The following is a 22521-nucleotide window of genomic DNA, read 5'->3' as shown; positions in this document are numbered from 1 at the left end:
AATTTTTATTACATTACACATTTTTAAACGCAAATTTTAAATTTGTAATATCTCCGAAAATATTTGTTTAATTTACATGCTGTAAGGAACCATATTGATCTATATTAATTGCACACTGTATTTAAGGTACTTAATTCGATAAGGATTAATGCCGTATTGCTTAAAATAGCTTCGTAAATAAGCCATTTTCTCACGTAAAAAGTAAACAATAAAAATGGTTAATGTGGGTTATCCCTAAAAGATAAACATATACCATCGCGGACTTTTTTGTAGACCTTTTTATGGTGTACAATACTGTAGTATATTAATTTGATCTAACTCGTAGGGTTAGGCAGCGTTTTTGCTAATTGCTAAATAAGCCTAAAAAATAGGTTAATTGACGACATCACGTTAGAAACCTCTAAAATTAGCAATGTTGCCTTAGTATATTATGCATGTATTATACATATAAACCTTCCTCTTGAATCACTCTATCTATTGAAAAAAACCGCATCAAAATCCGTTGCGTAGTTTTAAAGATTTAAGCGCACATAGGGATATAGGGACAGAAAAGGCGACTTTGTTTTATACTATGTAGTGATAAACCATAGACATCCGATTAAAATAAAGCACATTTTCGGTTATAGCTAGAAGGTTTTGCATATACCGTATAACTGCAACGTTTGCAATATATTTATTAGATATATTTAGGAAGTTATATTTATGATAATTTAATGTGTTTAATGCCAATAATAAATTTACGAAGTCGAGTTAACTTTTGAATTTTCAAGTAGATGAGAACGATTTTAAACGTTATTTGATGCGCTGAACTCAGATCTTCAATCTGTGTCTTAAGATTGAATCGAGATATCGAGTTCGCACATGGTGGCACCACCGTGCTCTTGTAATGGCCGTCAGCTGATGAGGGTGCATTAAACATCATTTGGAACTTGTTTTTGCGCTGTTATTGTACTACAGAACGTGTAAAAATGTAGAAGCAACGTTACAAAGTTAATTCAAAGTGTTTTTGGTACGTTTGTGGTGGATGGAATGGAAACATGAATGTGGAAAAATCACGAGAAATGCACTCAAAGATGCGTATTTGCAGTACTTTGGTTTTGCTTTGAAATTTGTTTTGTTTAGTAACGCGTACAGAACAAAGCTGTACAAATGGTCACTGAGTTAAAATGTATACTTTTAATTTTTTTGTATCAACATTATGGAAAGAACTGAATCGTTACTTTTTCTTGATGAATGTCGTCAGTATAAATGCAAAAACATATCCTAGTATAAAAATCTCCGACGTATCATCAGTTCGTCGCCAGTTCCACACATGGACAGTTTTTCTTTGCCAATTTGTCGAGGTGCAAGTGCAAAGTTTACAAAATGTTTAATACTTGATGAAGCAGCAGCATGAAGGCGATCTTAACAATTTTCTTGGTAACCACAAATCACCTCATTACAAGCAAATAATCGAGAATGTGTTGCAAAATTACCACAATATCGGAGCACGAGTATCTCTCAAAATATATTTTCTATATTCACATCTTTTAAGGTTGCTCGAATAATTATGCTTAAAGAACCTGACAAATCGGTAGAACAAGTTGACTACCGGCGATATTAAAATTATTTGAGAAACCTCTGTTAAAACGCATTAAACCATTAATAGAAATTCTAGATTTCCAGTTTGGATTTCGGAATCACTACTCGACAATCGATCGAGTGGACAGACTAACAGCGGTTATTGAAAGGGCATTTGAAGGAAAGCAATATTGCCCTGTATTATTCCTGCATGTCTCAGAAGATTTTAACCGGGTGTGGCATTTGGGATTAATCTACAAAATGAGCAAATTGCTACCGTGGAATTACTGTCAATTGCTGGAATCATAACTCTTCGAAAGAAAATTTAAAGTCTTCCATGAAGGGGCACTCTCAACACTTTAACTTATTTCGGTTGGAGTTCCATAAGGTAGTGTCTTGGGATTATTTATATATCTGCTCTATACTAATGATATCCCAACAACAAAAGAAACAGTGCTTAGAACACTTGCTAGCGACACAGTTATAATGACAAAAAATGTATGTCTAAGGCTATAGAAAAAGTACAACTAGCGGTCAACAAGATCTACAAATGGACTAGAGACTGGAAAATACAGCTTAATGGCTCAAAATCTGACCATGTTAATTTTGTGTTGCGGCGAATTAACATAAATTTAATTATATCACTTGATGGATGCCGGATTCCTCAAACAGAATCAGCAAAATACCTCGGAATACATCTCGATAGTAGGTTAAACTGAAAACATCATGTGACACAAAAAGCAGAACAAATTTGACTCAAACTCAAGCAATTGTACTGGTTAGTCGGAAGATACTCTCAACTTGATCTATCTTGATCGATCTTTCATTAATATTTGTCTACTTGATAATTTCTAAGAAATACCAATCTACATTATTATTAATTATCAATTTTGTTTGATAAATAAAATGGAATTCTTGAACCTTTATCAATTAAATATTAAACGATCGTTGATATTTAGCTTTTTCACATCAATGATAATAAAGAAAAAACAAACAAAAAGCGACTCCCGGGCAAAGTCTCGTACTAAATCTATTATAATATCTATTATTATATATTTTTTAAACCACAATCAGTTTCTTTGATGTATAGTAACCGTAATTAAAATTTTATTTTGTATGTAAAATTGGCAATTCATTTTCGCAAAGTCTGGAATATAATCTGATGAGTATACGATTATGGAGTTCGTTTTATTCTAACTTTAGGATTCGTTAAACAGTCTTTTAAAACACTTTTAATACGGCTTGACGGTTTCCTGCTCTTTAATACCCCAGAGAATATTTTTTAAGTTCTAAAAACCGTAAGTATCTTCTGGTTAGGGTATTAGATGGCTATTGAAAAAAAAACTTTATTGTCTATTGTGGCGTTAAATTGATGTTATAATGATAATTTTTAATTTGATTTTTGTTTTTCCAGGGTTGTATTATTGTATTCCATGAATTAGGGGATATTTTTCGATATTTCTCAAACCTTCGACATGATGTGGCACACTGGACTGCATGTTAAATTGAAAAACCTTCTCACAGACAGACATTTTATTGTCAAACAGGTTGACGAATACACTGATCTACACCCAATATACTCGGGTGTTCCGCAGGGCAGTGTTCTTGACCCATTGTTATATATATTGTATACAGCTGACCTACCGACCTCAAGAAACACCACTGTTGCAACATATGCTGACGATACAGCGGTTTTATCATCATACGAGACTCCAATATCAGTCACAAGAAACATCCAACTTCATCTTAACAAAGTTGAATTGTAGTTGAAAACGTGGCGTATCAAAGCAAATGAGACAAAATCTAGCCATGTGACATTCACCCTTTTGCTGTATATGTCAACAATTAGGCCCATTTGGTTCCATGGTATTGAACTGCGGAGTACTACTAGCAAATCTAACATAAGTATCCTCCAGAGGTGCTACAATAAAGTGTTGCCCCATATTACGTGTTCAACAAACTGATTCAGCGCGATATCTTTATAGAACCCACAACGAGTGTGATTCGGAGTGTTAGTGCGAAGTACTTTGAAATACTTTTAGTGCATCCCAATGCACTCGCCAAACAGTTAAATGTGCGCGATGACAGTGAAGTGCGTAGGCTCAAATGCAAACTACCGTACGAGATGATTAATAGACACATAGAGTGAGATTTAATAATCTCTAGAATAAGCTAGAATAGTTTTTATAATAACTTAGGATAGGCTTTAAAATAAGTTAGAAGAGTATCTAGAATAAGATTTAGATTATAAGTTGTACAGTGGATCACTTACTGAAGTGATCTACTACATGTCAGGATAGTTATATTATATAACTGAAATCATATAATAATACTTATTACCCACGGGCAGATTGTTGATATTTTAGGAGATTAATAAAAAAATGAGTAAGGGGAAAAGGAAATTATTTCAAGTTACCTGAAAAATTCTGTCCACTTTTTCTTTAACTGTGTCTTCTTCTATGCATGGTTCCGCCAGCTTGCCCATTAGATCGTATACCGACGAAACTATGTCTGTCATTTCTTCCCTGGTGATGTACCCATCGCCGTTGATGTCGTATAATGAAAATGCCCAGCGCAGTTTTTCTTCCAGCGTGCCTCTCGAGAGAATGGAGAGGTTTTGAACGAAATCCTAAAATAAGAGAAATAAATCAATAAAAAATAAATATTTTAAACAAATATAATAGAACTATTTTTTTGCATGTATTCTGATCATTTTTTCTCTTTAAATAGGTCTCTATCGAGAAAAAAGACGCTATATTCATTAAAATACTAGTTGACTCGGTGAACTTCGTACCACCTTCATATATCTGGAAAATATTCTCCTACATTTTTATTTTATTTGTTTTACAGCCCATCAGCCTCTTAGGCTATTTAGGGTCGATTACAATGTAGTATTTAATTTAAATTTAATATACAATACAGTAAATACATAACATATAATATAACGCTAACAATGTATAGTATAAATAAAATGTAAATTAAGTTAAAGACAAAATATTTAGAAAAACAAATTAATTAATGCGTAAAAGGATATAAATATCTCATCTCTCAGTGAATGTTATAAGTGCTGGAGCAGGTCTATGGCTGTCAAAAAGTTCATCAGCAAGTTTAATTGCTCAGGTTGGACCAGTTGCTTCAGAATCCCGAGTAGCTGCCTTCATCTACATATTTCTGACAGTCTAGTAGGATGTGCCTAACAAGTGTGTTTTAACAAGTATTTGTGGGTAAATCTACAATGCCCTATCCGCAGACGAGCTGAATCTACTAATTTAGTTGGTCCAATTGTTTATAGAAAGCTTTTATGTGTGTTTTTTCTTGCAAAACAGCACCTTTAGCTTGGTCAAATCTTCTGTCTTGCTCGCGAAAAGTTCGGTTTTTCATTTCCGGGTATTTTCTTATGAGAGGGACCCCAGAAGTATGTAATCCTTACCTCCTTCTTATTTAAAGTTTTGTGCAGCTCTCTTATATATCTAACCAGAGGGTGGATTGTCTTTGCCGATCTTAGACTATCCCAGGAACATTTTGAATCTGTTATTATGAGTATTGGTCCATTCATGGATGACTTTTTCAATGCAGATAGAGCCCTGTAGATAGCCAGCGTTTCCGCAGAAAAAATACTGGTTAGAGATGGAAGCTAAAAGTGCTCCTTAAATTGACTTGAAGTGTATGCAGCATCTACGAAGTCTTCGCGCTTTGAACCATCTGTGTAAATGACAAAATGGTTCACATATTTCTCCTCAATTACCTGCGAGAAAAACCGTTTTGCTATAGAGGGGTTGATTATTTCTTTTAGCAGAAGCTTCATGGACAAGTCTATATGTATATTCAAGAATTGCCATTTTGATATAGCCGTGATTTTGTAAAAATTTGGAACATTTTACGATTTTGCGTGTCATCTTTCTTCCCCGACAACAACAATAATCATTTCGTCGATTGTCGGTGAATTAAAGCTTCCCACGTGCTTATCGGTAGGTGTATAGCTATCAGAATGATTTTGAACATTTTAACTAAATCGAATTAATTAAGAAACATGTATAGTTCCTGGATAACAGCTCGCTGTTGGATTCTGTGCACAACGCTGATCAATATCCGCATCCGGATTGCCGCAGTTCATGAGTTGAACAGTTGATGATCTGCATTTGATAGTGATAACAGCGCCCACCTAGTAAGCGATACATTTGTCGTTATATCTGCAATTGTATTGTCTACATTCTGATATAAATTTTAAAATTGAATATTGTTACCAAAAAGGTAAGAATAATATCCCATCACAGAAACTAATGGGCGTAATGGATACGTGGAACCAATTTTGGTAATTTTACTTTTCCAACGGCACAATATAACCCAGTAGATTCACCGCTATATTTTAATGGCTTACAATATTAACGAACGAAGTCTGTAGTATATCCAATAAAACAGTCAATGCAAGCAATCAAGATTTATAACGTCAGCAGGTCGCAATGTTGCCGCACTAATTTGGGTTTACAACGTTTGCCGCTTTGTGACTAATGTTTTGAGGAATTTCGTAGTCATTTGACAACAGTGTCGATCAGTACCTATTCAAATCGACTCTTTTGATTGATTTGGTTACATGGTACATACGGTAGGATGAAAGCTTCGAGTTTAAAAGGAATTTTATATCTTTACAAAGTGCATTAGGCAGTATATTCGACGTCATCCATGATGCGCATTGGCCGTTTTATTAGAAGGACTATATCTACTTCATTTCTTCACTCTCAAATTCATTTGTGACATACAAATGCGACTGTTATCATTTTATGGTTCTCGTTGGTTATCAGTTAGGTTAGTATGTGAGATAGCCCGTCGAGCTTTTGATTCACTTTGACGACCTGAGTTAGGTCGTCTTCTTATTGACATTGTTAATAAAAAATACAATTCTCGTGAACTACATATTTCAAGTTTATTGTTGGTAAAGATTTATTCTATCATAATTAGAATACAATAGAAAACATTCTTATATCATATTTGACACATATATCATTATTTTTTACTTGATTTTTACGCTATCGAAACGACGTATTCGTCAAAAAATATCTAGGGTCTATCCAAAGAAGCAGTGGACATACGTCATCAAGAGGTTTAATGTATTGCCTGCCGCAATTTGTAAATTCGTATTAGAATTTATTCCATTTAAAAAGAGATATAATGCTGTCTGTTACGTTCGAACATGTAAACGAATGAGCGTGAAAAAGTCGTTCGGTTGTAAAATGTCTGCAAAATTCTTCAAAAAATATTAGTTATAACAGCTACAGGCAGACGTTGTTTTAACGCTTTACTTGTTTTGATAAATTTTAAAGCTTATTTTTACTCTGATTGAACATATCAAAATCAGAAAGAACAGATTGCGTCTTTATTCAGTTACTTCGAACACGAACGAGATAATGGAAGCCCCTTTTTACTAGTAAAATTCATTTAACATTTTTAAGTAGATTTTTTAGTAAGAGGTAACAATTTCCTGTAATATATAACAGTTGCAACGGTTTTTATTGAAAGTAATTTTTAGCGTGTTGCAGCTGCACTGAATATCAGTATGGGCACGATCATTAAAATATATCAAAAAAATGAAAAATATATTCTTGGATTCACCGAAAAGAAATGGTTCTTATACCAAGCACGTGACCAATCAAGATAAGCTTGATGCTCTATCAGAGATCAAATATATGAAATGCATAAAAACAGTGAGTGGTTTTTTAAACATAATTTAATACAATTATGTCAAAGAAAACTGGCTGGGAAGTATATATAGATAGATCAGAGCTAAGAGATATGGTTTTTGAGGCAACATCTCTTCGTACACTCTTAGGTAATATAGTATTTAAATGGTGTAAAGATGACCCAAAAAGAGGTCTAATGGAACTTAAAGATATTGCCCTTAAAATAATACAATTTTTAAAAGCATATAATAAAATCAAGAAAAACTTATTATTTCAATTTGTGTATTTAGATGAAACATGGATATTTCAGGATGGGACGTTGGGTCACTCATGGCAAGATCATAATAAAATGTGTTAAAGCAATAAAAGTTGATGGAAAATAGTAAACGTTGTAATAACAATTGATTAAATATTATTAGTCGTAACATTTATTATTCATTATCAGATACATTATGAGTGTTCTTCTTTGAATTTGAATTTGAAATTTGAGTGAAATGGTTAATAACACCTTTAGTTTGAATGAACTCAATCAGATACATTGATGAAGAAATTGACAAAAGTTGAAATTGTGAACAAATGTTAGATAGATAGGAAATTAACAGCGTAGTTATTCACTGAACAGGTAGAATCACTTGTTGCACTGGAAGTCCATCCTAAAACTTTCCTATTGAGTGGTTTTGTTAGTAAGGGTGGCACTTGGTGTCATTTTTACTATATTCTTGCTTAGGGTTAACACAATGCCTGAATGGCTCTTCCATTTACATAAAATTGGGAGGCACTTTTCTTGTTATGAAAAAATCTAGCAAATCAATGTCAGTAGGCCTATAGGTAGGCTTATCTATTGAATGATAATTACAGCTCTTTTACTGAATTGCTTGTCTCTTTTCATCTCTAGAATTATTTGGATTAGAAATGGTTCATATGTTCTTTCTGTTTTCTCTGTTCGATCTGAGTTTGATTTTGTAACTTGGGCGTTATTTCTTACTTTGTTAGGGATTATATATTTTGGTTGAGAGGTGATGTTATTGGCGTTTGTGACAATGTCATTTCTTTTCGCATGTTTTGCAGTATTTTGTGTAAAAATAATTAAGATACTATATTTTGTATCTTACCCTTTAAATGAACGATTTAAACATATTTTGTATTTCGTATTTTAGATATAGGCGAGAGAGTATTTTGTAATTTGTATTTTAATTAAAGCAAAGCCTGTATAGTCTTTATATGCAAAACGCTTTGAATAGACTATATTTTGTCCAGCTCACTACTACGTACGTATAATTTCCTTAGTCATCTTCGGTTTTGGCGCATGCGCACTGGCCTGTATAGAATAAACCATAGGAAGGAACAAACTATGTTGTCTTTCTTTTCTAATTCTTTTCTAGTCGATCGGTACAGTCGATCAAGTCAACACAACAAAAAAATCTAGGATATTTAGATTTTGTGTTACATTCATAATTCTATAGTAATAATAATTAAATTGTTGTGTTATGTATATGATTTAACATACATTGGTTTTAAAATATGGAAGAACGAGAGTAAGTTCAGAACATAAGTTTATATTTTTCAAAACTCATAAAATCCAAATAGCATCAATTTTATTTATAGTGGGAATGTTAGCTGTTAAAATTATAACACATCATTTTCAACAAATGCCAAAATTTAATGATAAAAAGAACAGAGAAGGAAATGATTCTTGTTGTGTTGGAAGTAGGCAAGTCATTAATGAGGTTTCTCCATCAAGAATAGTTGCAAAAATTGTAGTAACTGGTAATAATTAGATATTTATTTTAAACATCAATAAATCGAAAGCTCGAGGTAGTTAATTCAGTAATGGGATTTGTGGATCAAGAATAGTAGCGATCATAGTTGATCATATCTGGAGATTTTTAGAAGAATTTCACTGCTTTCATATATAGTGGTGGCTTTTTCATCTGGTTTTAACAATATTGGCTGGGTTTGGTCTAAACAATTTTGGTCTTTTTTATGGTAATGTTTATTTATATGGTTCTTGGAGGTCTTGTTAATTACTCAAATATGTAAATTTATTTAAATATGGTGTTCTTATAAAAACAGAAAGCCATATAGAAATTATTTTTGTTATTTCATTTGATTCAATAATTTTAAAAATAAAATGTGTTATTTCAATGTTCAAATGTTCCTTCCTTGTTTATTTCTCTCCTTATATATAGTTTTAACATTAAATCAATTATTTATTAAATTTGTGTATATTTATTAATAATCAATATTTTGATGTGTAATGTGTATGTAATGTATATATATATTTTCGACATTAAATCTAATAATCACGAAAAAAAATGTAAGTAAATAGAGCTCTATGTACGCATGCGCCAAATCGGATCGTCGGAATATATTCTGTTTTAAAATTAAATGGAGCTCAATATGGGCATGCGCCAAATCCGGAGATGACTGAGGAATAACGTATCCTGCACATACCGGACGACCCTATGGCAATCTTCCTTCTTGTGCTTAGCAAATGGGTGGTTCAATGTTATGAAGCTTAGTGTTATGGAATGGATTGTTTCAAAAACATAAAATATCTCGAAAATATCTCTATTTTAAACATTACGTTAAGCTCGAAAAAAAATGGTGTCGCGATCCATGCGAAAACAGCGGAAAATTATGTATGAATATTTGTTTTATTACTGTTGTTACGGACGTGTGGGTACCGCGTCATCTATCGGCGATATAAAAAATATTTATGACCCCATTATTCAAATTATAAGCCGACGCTGAAAATTCCGTTCGGCGAAGGAAAAGCCAAGATTTTCTATTTATTTTCATTCTCTTACGTTGGCGAACGCCTCGCCCTAATGGAATAAATATGTCAGTCGGGAAAATCCATGGCCGGAGAACGAATAAAAAAGGCCATGTATGATCTTTCAAACTGTGTCAGGGAACTTTTTATTCGCGCAGACCCTTTCGGGAAGTTTTCCGTTTTTGCAGCGAACGTTTGTCATTCGGGTAATCTTCGATTTCCTGCAGACGGTATTAGCGACTCTGGTCAATCTTAAGGAACTCGAGATGTTCACGGGTTTAACTGCCACGTAAATTTTGTTACGTTTTAGATATTTCCGGACTAACCGGAGATGGGTTGAGACAAGAATGCTCGACAATCGACCCTAGAATATCAAAATAAATAAGGAACTCACTAAAAATTAAAATATAAATATACTTAGATTTTTAACACAAAAGAAAACGTTTTAAAATAAAATATGTACATGATAATCGTTGTAATAACTAAATAAAAATAAACAAAAATTTTAATTAACCGATCTATTACACGTATATTGTATTCTACTATATACACACAATTTAGCTTAATACTTACCTAAACCTATTATCTATAATCTACTTACAATATTATTTTAAATACTACCAACTAATCACTTTGAAGTCAGGCACATATGTTATTTTAAAATGTTTTTTTTTGTGATAAAAATCCAAGTATGATTATTTTTTAATTTTAATGAATTCCTTATTTATTTTTTGAAGTCAAAAAAATTGAAAATATTGGAATTAAATATAATAATTAAAGATATTGAGCCTACATCAGAATCTTCAAAAGCGTTACAAGTCAATACAAATATTTTTTTTTTGAAAGAACGAAGTGAGAGGTCTGAAAATTGAAAATTGTAACACATGTTTCTCAACATATGCTTTTGAAACGGATCTGCGCCTTCAACATTATGCTGATAAGATCCAGAGAGATGGCTTGAAATATTAGTTTCAAAAGAATTTTAATGTGACTTGGGCTGACCAACGAGATTATGCGATTTATGCTAGTCTTTGTCTATAGCAGTAAGATGCCCTCGAGAGGTATCCTTAAAGCCAATGCATCTTAGGCTGCTGCTCAAAGTCACCAGATATATGCAGCAGCGCCATTAGAAATTAAACCGTTCGGATCCATATCATCGTAAGTATCAGTGTTGAACATTTGAACGATGTAATATTCTACTTTTGCGTCTGAGTATGTTGGTCTTAATAAAATTGTTATTAACATCTCACACAGCTTAGTTCATTCTATATAAAAATGGATTTATCTTTATTGAAAAACTTTATAGCAATATACCTAAATTATTAGGAACCAGAAGAGCTACATTTGCAGAAACCTCAGAGGTCGGAGTTAACAATAAAATAATATGTTTGATGAAATAATGCAGAACAAAATTGAATGGGCTCTTATCTATTTCTATTAATTCTTCCGACAAAATATGAAGATCTTCAATTTACCGTCATTTTCGAAAATACTTAATAAAGGTAAAAGCGTACGTGAGCTTTCCAATAAAACAACCAATGCACGTCATTGATGATGCCTGGAAAGGCAGTTTGGAAAGAATTAAAATTCATTTTAAATAAAGAGCGGATTTGTCCTGCTCATTTAATCCTAAAATTCAGCTAAAAGGAGATGGAATACGGTCTGATTCGTCGAAGATGTAACCGAATTAGCCTATTAAATTCGAATTGGGTTGGTACTTGGACCATCTTGTCAAAGGTCCGCAAAGTTTTTTAAAACATTAGTGATAATAATTACATCATATAAATCGGCAAGCGTTGCAAACTGAAATTCTAAGTTGATGTGGCAACTTTGCGACTTGCTAATGTGACAAATTTTAATGACGTGCATTGATTGTTTTATTGGACGGGCTATATACACATCTGACGGATTGGATATATTGGATACAAGTAACATTGTAACAATTAAATACATATCAACTTTGAAGAACAATACAAGAACATATTTACTTAGTTGCTTTAGTTCCTTGATTTTCTGCTGGTGAACTTAAATATCTTATCATCATCATTATCATCAATCCGCAGCCCGCTCTTGAGAATAGTACCAACTTTTTAACCAGTATACTACTATTGATGTGAGCGAAAAGCCGGCTTGACTGCCAAACCCACACAAACCTACATTTGCACTCATGCATTCAATCTTCTTGTTTTTTTTTAACAAACTATGGCCACCAAGCCGGTAAAAATAAAAATAATAATTATGAGTGTATGAAACAGTATTAAATGAAGATCATTTTGGAAAACTATATTTATTATTATAATGTTAATAACTTGTTTTCTTGAAGACAACGTTGCTTGAAAATACGGATTTTTTTCCTTTTTAGGGGAGTGATGCTCCTAAATAACAGATCAGCCCACAAAAAAAGGAATTATATCCATATTTCACTATATCCCGTCATTTTTCTCCTGCTTCTGGTAGTCAATTGCTCTTCTAAGTGTACATATAAAATCTGTTTTACATGTATCGTTTTATTATGTTAAAAACATTCAATAAAGAATTATTTATGGAAAGCCAAATTAAGTACTTAATACAACTCAGTAGATATATGAATAGGGGATTAAAGAAGGATATTCAATTTCGTATAAAAAATTCTTCTCTAGTCAGAGAAATGGTAGAATGTTAGATACAGCAATGTACTAAAATGTAAATGCTGTATGCATATTGCTGATGTTTACTTGTTCGTGTACTTATCATCCGTCTATTATTTTCGGCTTTGGAGTTAGGGAATGCTTGAAACATCTTTCTGGGTAGCTTGAAATTAGACTGCGGCTTTCTCTAGAATTTGGTCATTAAAATCTCATTGTTTACTTGGTGGATATCCCTAGTTACATGCCTTAAATTTTTAATTTAACGTGTTGTAAGTAATTTTTCTAGGTGTTATGTATGTATATGATGAGGACTCTGTAAATTAAGGAGTTTATGAAGGATCATTTTTAGGATGGATTTAGGATCTATATATTTGTGTGAGTTTCCAGTAAACCTGGTGTCCTAACTGTCCATTCTCTAGTTAAAATATCTAAGAAAATAATTTTTAGGAATTATTCTTGATCTCCATCGGGAATTAGATGTTTATATTGAGAATTGAGGTGAGTCAGGAGCGTTTCCATCTAGAGTCGCATTATCCGGATCTTAGCTAAAATGCACTATCTTTTGTTTGAAATAAAAATCATTATTCAGTAGCAGTTTATTTCAATTTATTTGAAATTTATGCAATTTAGTCCAATAACAGTATAAATGAACACATTATTCAAAGTATTACCAAAATAGCTTTTTAAATAACTCACACAATATGATATTGATTTTGATCAGTACTTTAATTCATTATTTCATTTGAGGTTAGAAGCTCATAACATACCATATATCTCACCTGATGCAGTACATTACCTGAACATTATCTAAAAATACTCCTTTTCATCATCGATGAACTTGACTAATTATGCTCGACTCGACATAAAATGCTTTGCTATTGTAGTATATCCGGTTTTGATAAGTAGAAACTATGCGATAAATACAAGTTAGTTCCTCAAGTTCTTCTTAAGCTTAGTATCAAAATTACCATATTTGAATCCAAACCAATCATTAGATGTGGTTTCAGAAACAGTGTGTTGGAGATAAAATTCATTAATTCCATTCGAGAATATTTTCTAAGTTTACTTTCTCGGTAACACAATTCATAAGATTATTTAAAAAAAGTATTGTTATTTGCCTAACTTACCTAATAAAAAAGTTAGCATTCATTGGCAAAAATATTGTACAGCACTTAAAACAAAATATTAAATAAAATTCGAACAGTGTCAATATCCCTAAAGGGATATAAATATCCCTAAGGTCAATTATATTACCACACAAAGGTGAAGACATCAGAATTCCAGGTAAACAAAGTATCCCCACACAGTTTTAAATGAGTAATTAAAATTTTCCTCCGCCTGCTCTGTCAGTTCGGGATAACGTGAACCTATACCCAAAACAGTATATTTTAACAACCTTGTTCGGGTGAAAAAGCACGTTATTTTTTTAAATTTAAATATTTATATTTAATACTACAAAAAAAAAACGGGCAAAATCATTTGCCTTTGTACACAAATCCATAAAATATGGATGCTGATGTTAGGGAGGGTTGGTGGTTGTTTGTAGAGGAAAAATTTAGCAAAATTTGGTTTCTTGGTATAATTGATTGAAAGATAATCGTGTTTATGTTTGGTCATTAACCATTCAAATCAAACAATATAGGTAAACAACAATATTTAATGAAACATTCTTTGGTTTGATATATACTTTGTTATTCAATAAATAACATTATTTTATTGATGTTTATATAGTGTTGAAGATATCGTTTCACGTTAAATAGATTATTTAGTAGAATATTTACTATTCCTAACTTTTTTGATGTTTAGGTTGTTGGACGACTTGTTTTTGGTCCAGGGATGCAATTGAGTCGACTTATATTTCATGAATTGTCACATAAAGCTTTGAATAGGCAACGTATTGTTGTTTTTGACAGTGTTGTTTTTTTTGTACTGCGTTGCCGATTTTAGTAAAATTTCCCTAATGCTTAGACTTTACAATGTTGATTGAGCTACTTCTTGGCTACAGTAGTACTTTTCCGCCTGTGAAGATGAAGAGGCAATGACATGACGGCCTTGTTCATAAGCTACCAAAAATGTTATCTAAACAACATAGTAAACTATTAAAATCTTACCTTACAGTCATAATGCTTAGAGTTAAGCAAAACGAAGTAAACTTTATAATAAAAGAATTTAAACCAAGCGTACCACAAGGAAGTGTATTGGGGACAATTTTAACCTCTACACATGTAATATACCACAAATGGAAAATATCACGATGGCTACATTTGCTGATGACATTGAACACAAACCTAGAAGAGAAAAACTAAGGAAAGAAAATCTGTGCATGTGCAGTTCACGTATAACCAGACCGCACAACAAATAATACTGTTATTCCATATAGCGACAACGCCCAGTATCTCGGAATGAATCTTATTGCAAAACTTCGCTGAAAGGAACATGCAAAAAAGAAAAAGAAGAAACTGGAGTTAAAATATAGAAAAATGTATTGGTTAATTGAAATAAAACTATAAATATCTGTAGATAATAAATTGCTACTATGCAAGCTAGTGAATTTATTTGTGGAGATATTCCTCGAAAAGTATTATAGGTGCACCCAGATACTTCAGGACTGATTACTTACACCGAGATCTTTAGATAGTGACATTCATCCAGGAAACCAAGATAATTACAAGAAGACATGAGGTCAAACTGTATTCTCGTATCAACATCAAAGTAATACAATTCTTGGATGAGACCAGAACAGCATACAGGCTCAGAAGAATAAAACGATTTGATCTTGTATAGTGCACTTGTAGTGAGGTGTATTTAACGCAAAAACAGCGGTATTAATACAGACATATTATTACACTAGATATTAAGATAGGGCCAATGGGTCTTTTTAGATACATAACAAGATTTACGCTATTGTAGTGACAAATTGTTGACGAAACCAAAATTGTTTTACAATATAATGTTTTGAAAAAGTTATTTTTATACAAATCTCTACAACTTGTAAAGTAACAGTTGAAATTAACAGTACCATAGATAAGGGGAGGGGCGATTTAGATAAGTTCGGTAGACTTAAGCTTGTTTATGGCACTTCAAGATGCTTTATTACCTAAGAGAAACAAGTAACTGTTCCGCTACCACATTGATTGCGCGTTATCTTGGTTATGTGACGTTTGGCTCAGTTTCGCTTTAACTGTTGTGTTGTGTAGACGTCCAAATTTTATTACGGATAAATATACCCCACAAGAGCGAGAAGAAATAGTGACAATATTTATTTAAAATAATCGTTCCATTATTGCCACTTAGCGAAAATTTGGTCAAAAAAATCCTAATCGTCCAGTGTCTCACAAAACGACAATTTATCGTATCACATGCGAATTTTCGACAGTACGGTACGACAGCAGACAGGCCTTGTTCTGGAAGACAACGGACGTCTCGTAACGCTGAAAATGTGGCTCTGGTGGGCGATGGTGTTGCAGAGTCTCCAGAAACATCAATTCGGAGATGTGGTTCTCAGTTACACATTTCTTATAGCAGTGTGAATTTTGAAAACTGTCCAAAAATTTCTACCGAGAGATTCTGAACTGAGTTAAGTACAATAATGCAATCCTGAGGCTGTCTGGTGAAATTGAAGATTTTTCGTCTAAAGACCATTTTTTTCTCAGTGCCCACGTCAACAAATAGAACAGTCAGTTTTGCGGGACACAGAATCTTCAATTAATTCATGAAACATCATTGCATCCCCAAAAACAACTGTGTGGTATGATATTTATGCTTGAAACATCATTGGTCACTATTTTTTTTTTGAAAATGACCAGGGTGTTGCGGTTAGTGTCTCTGTTGAACACTACCAAGACATGATTCGAAATTTTCTGGTGCTGAAATAAAAGAACAAGGACTAGAGCCACAGCACACAGAGCTCATTCAACAATACAATTATTGAATTACGTTTTTCCACGAAGACTAATTTCTCGAAGGGGCGATTTAGCATGGCCAGCCAGAATTCCAGATTTAACAGCACCAGACTTTTTCTTATGAGTTTTTTTAAAATCAAAAGTTTATATGAATAAGCCCTAAACGATTCAATATCTTAAAGGCAATATTCATCACGAAATTGAAGAAATCAGCCTCAGATGTTGCATTATGTCATGAAAAATGTCTTAAAAAGAGCCGAAAGTTGTATAGCGAATCGCGGTCACCATTTAGCCGATATAATTTTTCAATTATACCGAAAAAAAAATGTAAAGACCAAACAATTTTTTTATGGAAATTAAACTTACTTATCTTTTTTTGAGCAAAGTTACAGCCAACCAAATTGGTAGCGCGACTTTTGCCCTACGTTGTATTTGACAAAATTAAAACCGGCTCTCGATAATGACGTTATTCGCAAATCGCATTAAATGATTTTGGCATTCTTGTCAAACATTTGCTATAACTTTTCGTAAGTTAATTTTTGAACATTACAGTCGATAAGGGGCTATTAATTATTTGAGTATAGAATATAACAGACTTTATTCTCTATGCTATATGAAGCAGTACAATGAGTCCAGAGAAAGCCGTAACGTAATAAAGCTTTAAATGAATTCACACAAAATTGTATTTTATCAGGGGTATAGGAAAGTTGCAAAAAAACAAATCTAGATAGTTTCCAAGTAAATGGAAAAATGCATTTATGCAAAATGTTCGCGATTTGATTTTATACATTAGGACCACCTTTCAGGCAATCTATGAATGCCATTAAAAAAAACTGTTTGTCCTTTGAGCAAAACCATTCGTCGAGCCATTTTCTAACTTCTTCGATATTGGTGAAGTGCTGCTCTTGTACCAGCGCGTATCCCATTGTGTAGCATTGTTGAAAATGTAATTTTTTGTTGATTGAATTCAATACTTATTACATTTATTATCATCTTCGAAGAAAACATCACAAAACAAAGATAATTCCTTTTAAGTATAAATTCTCTTAGATATAAATAGATTAGATATAATCAGATAGAGATATAATTTAAGATATCGTGTCAATTGTCCCGAAAAAAGTAGTTTTGAGAAAAAAGCGTTTCAAGTTTAGTCCTAAGATGCAGCGTCAATAAAACAGCTGTATCTGCAATAATAATTTAAATGTTGAAAAATCCTCTTAAAGGCATACTCCATCTCGAAGGACACCCCCGTATGAATCAACTTATATAATATAGAATCATTCATATGTACTGATATTAAGAGGATAAGACACTGATGGTCTGATATACCCACAAAATTATTAAACAAAATGATGTTATAAAATTAATTGAAAATTATTATTTGGGCTAATGTATGCCCCAAAACCTTCTATGGTTTATTAATGTTTCCCTTTAGACCAAACAAGATAACCGATGTGAATTGGATCGTCTGTTTGCACAAGCTGTTGCGTTCATATAGATACGTAACTAACATTGTAACGTGATTGTTCATGCGGCAGTTTATCCCTATAACGCATACATACGCCCGTTCCGCTATTTTCAATAAAATATTGTTGGATTTCTTTCGTTGAAACTTAACCTCAATCAACTGTCGCTTCGAAATTTAGGTTAATGCTATAAATCATTAAACTCATATTATGTTGTTTAATTATAATTGAACTAGTCGAAATATTACGGCTGTGGTCAAATACTTCCTAATTATAACAACCAAAAAGACATTCTGACTCAGTTGATATCATGTTTGTGTTTTGGTGTTCTATTATTTCTTAGACTGAGTAGAATTATTGCTATATATATATATATATATATATATATATATATATATATATATATATATATATAATGCCCTGAGCCATCTACTTTAACTGTTACTAATGGTAAATGAGTGAGACAGGTTGGTTTAAAAAAAAAGATTCCACAGTGTTGCTTTGTATCGTCGTTCTACAAGTCGCTTCTTATTTTCGTAAAATAAAAGTTTTTTTTAAGTAAATAGTCTTATAGTTCTTTTTTTTCTGATGAGATATTGGTCATTTAGTCCTCAATATAATAGTTTAAGTTTATACAGGTTACTTTTCTTGGCACAACCACATATCGGGATGATATACATTCCAATATCACTACATAGTATAAAACAAAGTCGCCTTTTCTGTCCCTATATCCCTATGTGCGCTTAAATCTTTAAAACTACGCAACGGATTTTGATGCGGTTTTTTTCAATAGATAGAGTGATTCAAGAGGAAGGTTTATATGTATAATACATGCATAATATACTAAGGCAACATTGCTAATTTTAGAGGTTTCTAACGTGATGTCGTAAATTAACCTATTTTTTTAGGCTTATTTAGCAATTAGCAAAAACGCTGCCTAACCCTACGAGTTAGATCAAATTAATGTACTACAGTATTGCACACCATGAAAAGGTCTACAAAAAAGTCCCCGATGGTATATGTTTATCTTTTAGGGATAACCCACATTAACCATTTTTATTGTTTACTTTTTACGTGAGAAAATGGCTTATTTACGAAGCTATTTTAAGCAATACGGCATTAATCCTTATCGAATTAAGTACCTTAAATACAGTGTGCAATTAATATAGATCAATATGGTTCCTTACAGCATGTAAATTAAACAAATATTTTCGGAGATATTACAAATTTAAAATTTGCGTTTAAAAATGTGTAATGTAATAAAAATTGTATGAATTTAGATATTCCAAAGATAGCAGGAAATTTTCGTAGTAAGTATAGGGGAAGAGGAATTGTTTTACTCCAAATTTAATGCGTGCAGGCCAAGGGCAGTAATGAATGAAACAAAAATACTGGATCGATTTTAATCATGTTTTCATTGAGTGACATAGGCATATATATTTTATGTGCCCGTTCAAAGTCGGAGCGGGCCGCTATGTTTTTATATACAACGTTCATATTTTTTCTGTAGTGTATTTAATTTAGTATCAGCATTGCACCCGTGCGAAGCCGGGGCGGGTCGCTAGTATTATATATTATATTCTCACGGGGATGTGCTGATTTCTTTTATTTGTAAAAGTGATGTGGATAGACATAGTGGATTCCCATTCATTGATTTTTGTTAATGATTGTCCATTGCTTAGATCAATTGTTAATTTTGTTTACTGATGTTTCCAGTTCCACTGTTGCTTTCTCGAAGACTTTGCCTACGGCCATTATTACGGTATAATACTATACTGTAAGTCAAAATTATTAATTATATTAACTAACGAAATGAATTTCGGTTAAAAGAGCAGAAATAGACTATTGCCTATTGCCACTATAGTTCTATATTGACCTTTATTATACGCTCGAGAATAGTATTCTTTACATAACAGATCAATTGAAAAGTCCCCTGCATGTCCCATAGATGGCGCTACTAGAATTAAATCCATATGTTTTTTATTTAGCCCTAACACTCAAAAAATGCGTGTATAAATTTCACAGCGGTCGGATCATTAGTTTATAAATTATATCATTTTGAGTGAAGCAACTTTTGTTATTGTGATAAAATGGATAAAAAGGAATTTCACGTGTTAATAAAATATTGTTTTTTGAAGGGAAAAATACAGTAGAAGCAAAAACTTGGCTTGATGCCGAGTTTTCGGGATACTGCTCCAGGAAAATCAACCATCAAGGATTGGTATGCTAAGTTTAGACGTGGTGAAATGAGCACCGAAGTCCGTGAACGCAGTAGACGCCCAAAAGAGGTTGTTACCGACAAAAACAAAAAGAAAACCCACAAAATGATTTTAAATGACCGTAAAGTGAAATTGAATGAAGTAGACACTCTAAAGATATCAACTGAACGTGTACATCATATCATTCACAAATATTTGGGTTGAGAAGATTCTGTGCAAAGTGGGTGCCGCGTGAGCTCATTTTTGACCAAAAACAACGACGAATTGATGATTCGGAGCAATGTTTGAAGATGATCAAGCGTAATAAACCTGAGATTTTGCGTCGAAATGTAACAACGGATGAAACATGGCTCCATCGTTTCACTTCGAAGCTAATCGACAGTCATTCGAGTGGACTGCATACGATGAACCCGCTCCAAAGCGTGGGAAAACGCAACAGTCGGCTGGCAAGGTTATGGTATCTGTGTTTTGGACTTTTCAACTGACCTGTTAGATTTGATGTCTCAAAAGAAAATTCTTTCATATTTCATTCAGTAGTTTGAGGATTTTCAAACTAGCCCAAAATCCTTGAATGAAATCATAAGTTATAAAATATTTTTACAAAAAAACAATTGAACCGACTCCAAATATAAATAACGAACTCAAAAAAGATAATGTTTCTCTTCTGTATTGAAAATTTAAGTTTGATTATTTTTTACTTTTTAGTGAGTTTCTTATTTATTTTTCGAAGTGGGTTCAGTGTTTGTTTGTAAACATATTTCATTTTTCTCTTTTTAGTGTTAGATGTGTACTCAATAAATTACGCAGTTATTTTATTAAGTATTACAATGGTTAGCCCAAGTAAAAGTACATCTCGTCGGAGGAGAAATAGGAATAAAGACAGAATTATTAAAAATAAGGAATGTTTTAGACCATGGGGTCCGCTACCTATTCCAAGTGATTTGCCAAGTATTCCAACAAAATTAGAAAGAAAAACTTGCTGAAGCGTTGTTGGGAATTGACCCCCCGATCTCTGCATGTGAGCTTAACGTTGTAACTATTGTACCATAGAAATAGTTGCCTACATGTTACGACTTCTCATACAATCTGGTTAGTGCTTTAAGAGCAAACTGAGTAGCTTTTACACTGAACTATTTCCGATTTTTCGTTACATCTGTTCAGCAATAACATTATACATAAATATCTGATTATTTTATATAAAAAATATGTAAAAACATTGTACGTGCCTTTGAAATTTGAGGTTTTCCCTCGATATCCCCCCCCCCCCCAAACACCTTTCCGCCATTATATCCTAACTTGGTTCCTTTTATTTTTTATATTATTATTTTATTAGTTATTAAACACATTTCTAACGATGAAAAATTGACTGTGGAAAATAAACAATAATAATATTGCAAAAATTATTACAATACAAATGATACATCATTCATTTTTGTTCTGATTTGCTCACTCCACATCGAATCTGTAATTTGCGAAATCGACCATAAGTTTCGACGGCTTGGAAAGTTTCAAGTGCTCTCCAGTCGGTTAGGTCGATTTCCAGATTTTTCTCTCGTTTTTTCCTCGAAGAGCGTTGATAAGTAATAAATTTTCTGGGATGCAGGATTTCCTGCTCACGAATGCGGGCTACTCGTTTAGATTTATCTCGTCGCGTTTTTAGCCAAAAGTGGTGACGATTTCGTAGAATTAAAAGGGATCGTTTCATATAAAAAGTATTGGTTGTTGGAATTAATTCCGTTTCGTAATTAACAGTTTGCTATTTGGATGCAGGCATTTGGAAGATGGTGGAAATTATAATGATGCCAAAACCTGAAAAGTCACCAAATGAAATAAAAGCCTATAGACCTATATCATTGAGATATCATATCATAGAGAGAAAAAACCTAATATATGATAATTAAAATGATGCCAAAACCTGAAAAGTCACCAAATGAAATAAAAGCCTATAGACCTACATCATTGAGATATCATATCATAGAGAGAAAAAAACCTAATAACAAAACACCAGTTTGGCTTTTAACAATTGACCAGGTCCACAGAATAACAATGTTATTGAAAAAGCCTACGAAAGTAAAAAAATATGCTCAGACATGTTCTTAGATAGCATGGAGACCTTGTTCATAAACTACAGAAAATGTTACCAAAACAACACACCGAACTACTATAATCGTGTATTATAGCCAAAATGCTTAGAGTTAAACAAGAAGAAGCTTACTCTACAATAAAAGAAGCTAAAGCACGTGTAACACAAGGAAGTGTACCGGGACCAATACTTTATCTACTCTACACTTGTGCT

General features: G+C 32.7%; 1 protein-coding gene across 2 annotated transcripts in view; it reads right to left on the bottom strand.

Moving 5' to 3' along the window:
- LOC143195208 (A-type potassium channel modulatory protein KCNIP1) overlaps positions 1 to 22521 on the bottom strand; it is a 438330-nt gene that overhangs the window by 6046 nt on the left and 409763 nt on the right. For both annotated transcript variants that reach the window (XM_076402179.1, XM_076402178.1), the window contains one exon: positions 3977 to 4189. In XM_076402179.1, coding sequence (XP_076258294.1) covers positions 3977 to 4189 — 213 coding nt within the window. The remainder of the gene's footprint in view (positions 1 to 3976; positions 4190 to 22521) is intronic.

This window comes from Rhynchophorus ferrugineus, unplaced genomic scaffold, assembly GCF_030347505.1.
Source record: "Rhynchophorus ferrugineus isolate W39M unplaced genomic scaffold, kcgeb_rfMv2 rfM4, whole genome shotgun sequence".
NCBI classification, from domain to species: Eukaryota; Metazoa; Arthropoda; class Insecta; order Coleoptera; family Curculionidae; genus Rhynchophorus; species Rhynchophorus ferrugineus.
The sequence above is the reverse complement of the archived record's forward strand: the minus strand, read 5'-3'. Positions and strand labels throughout refer to the sequence as shown.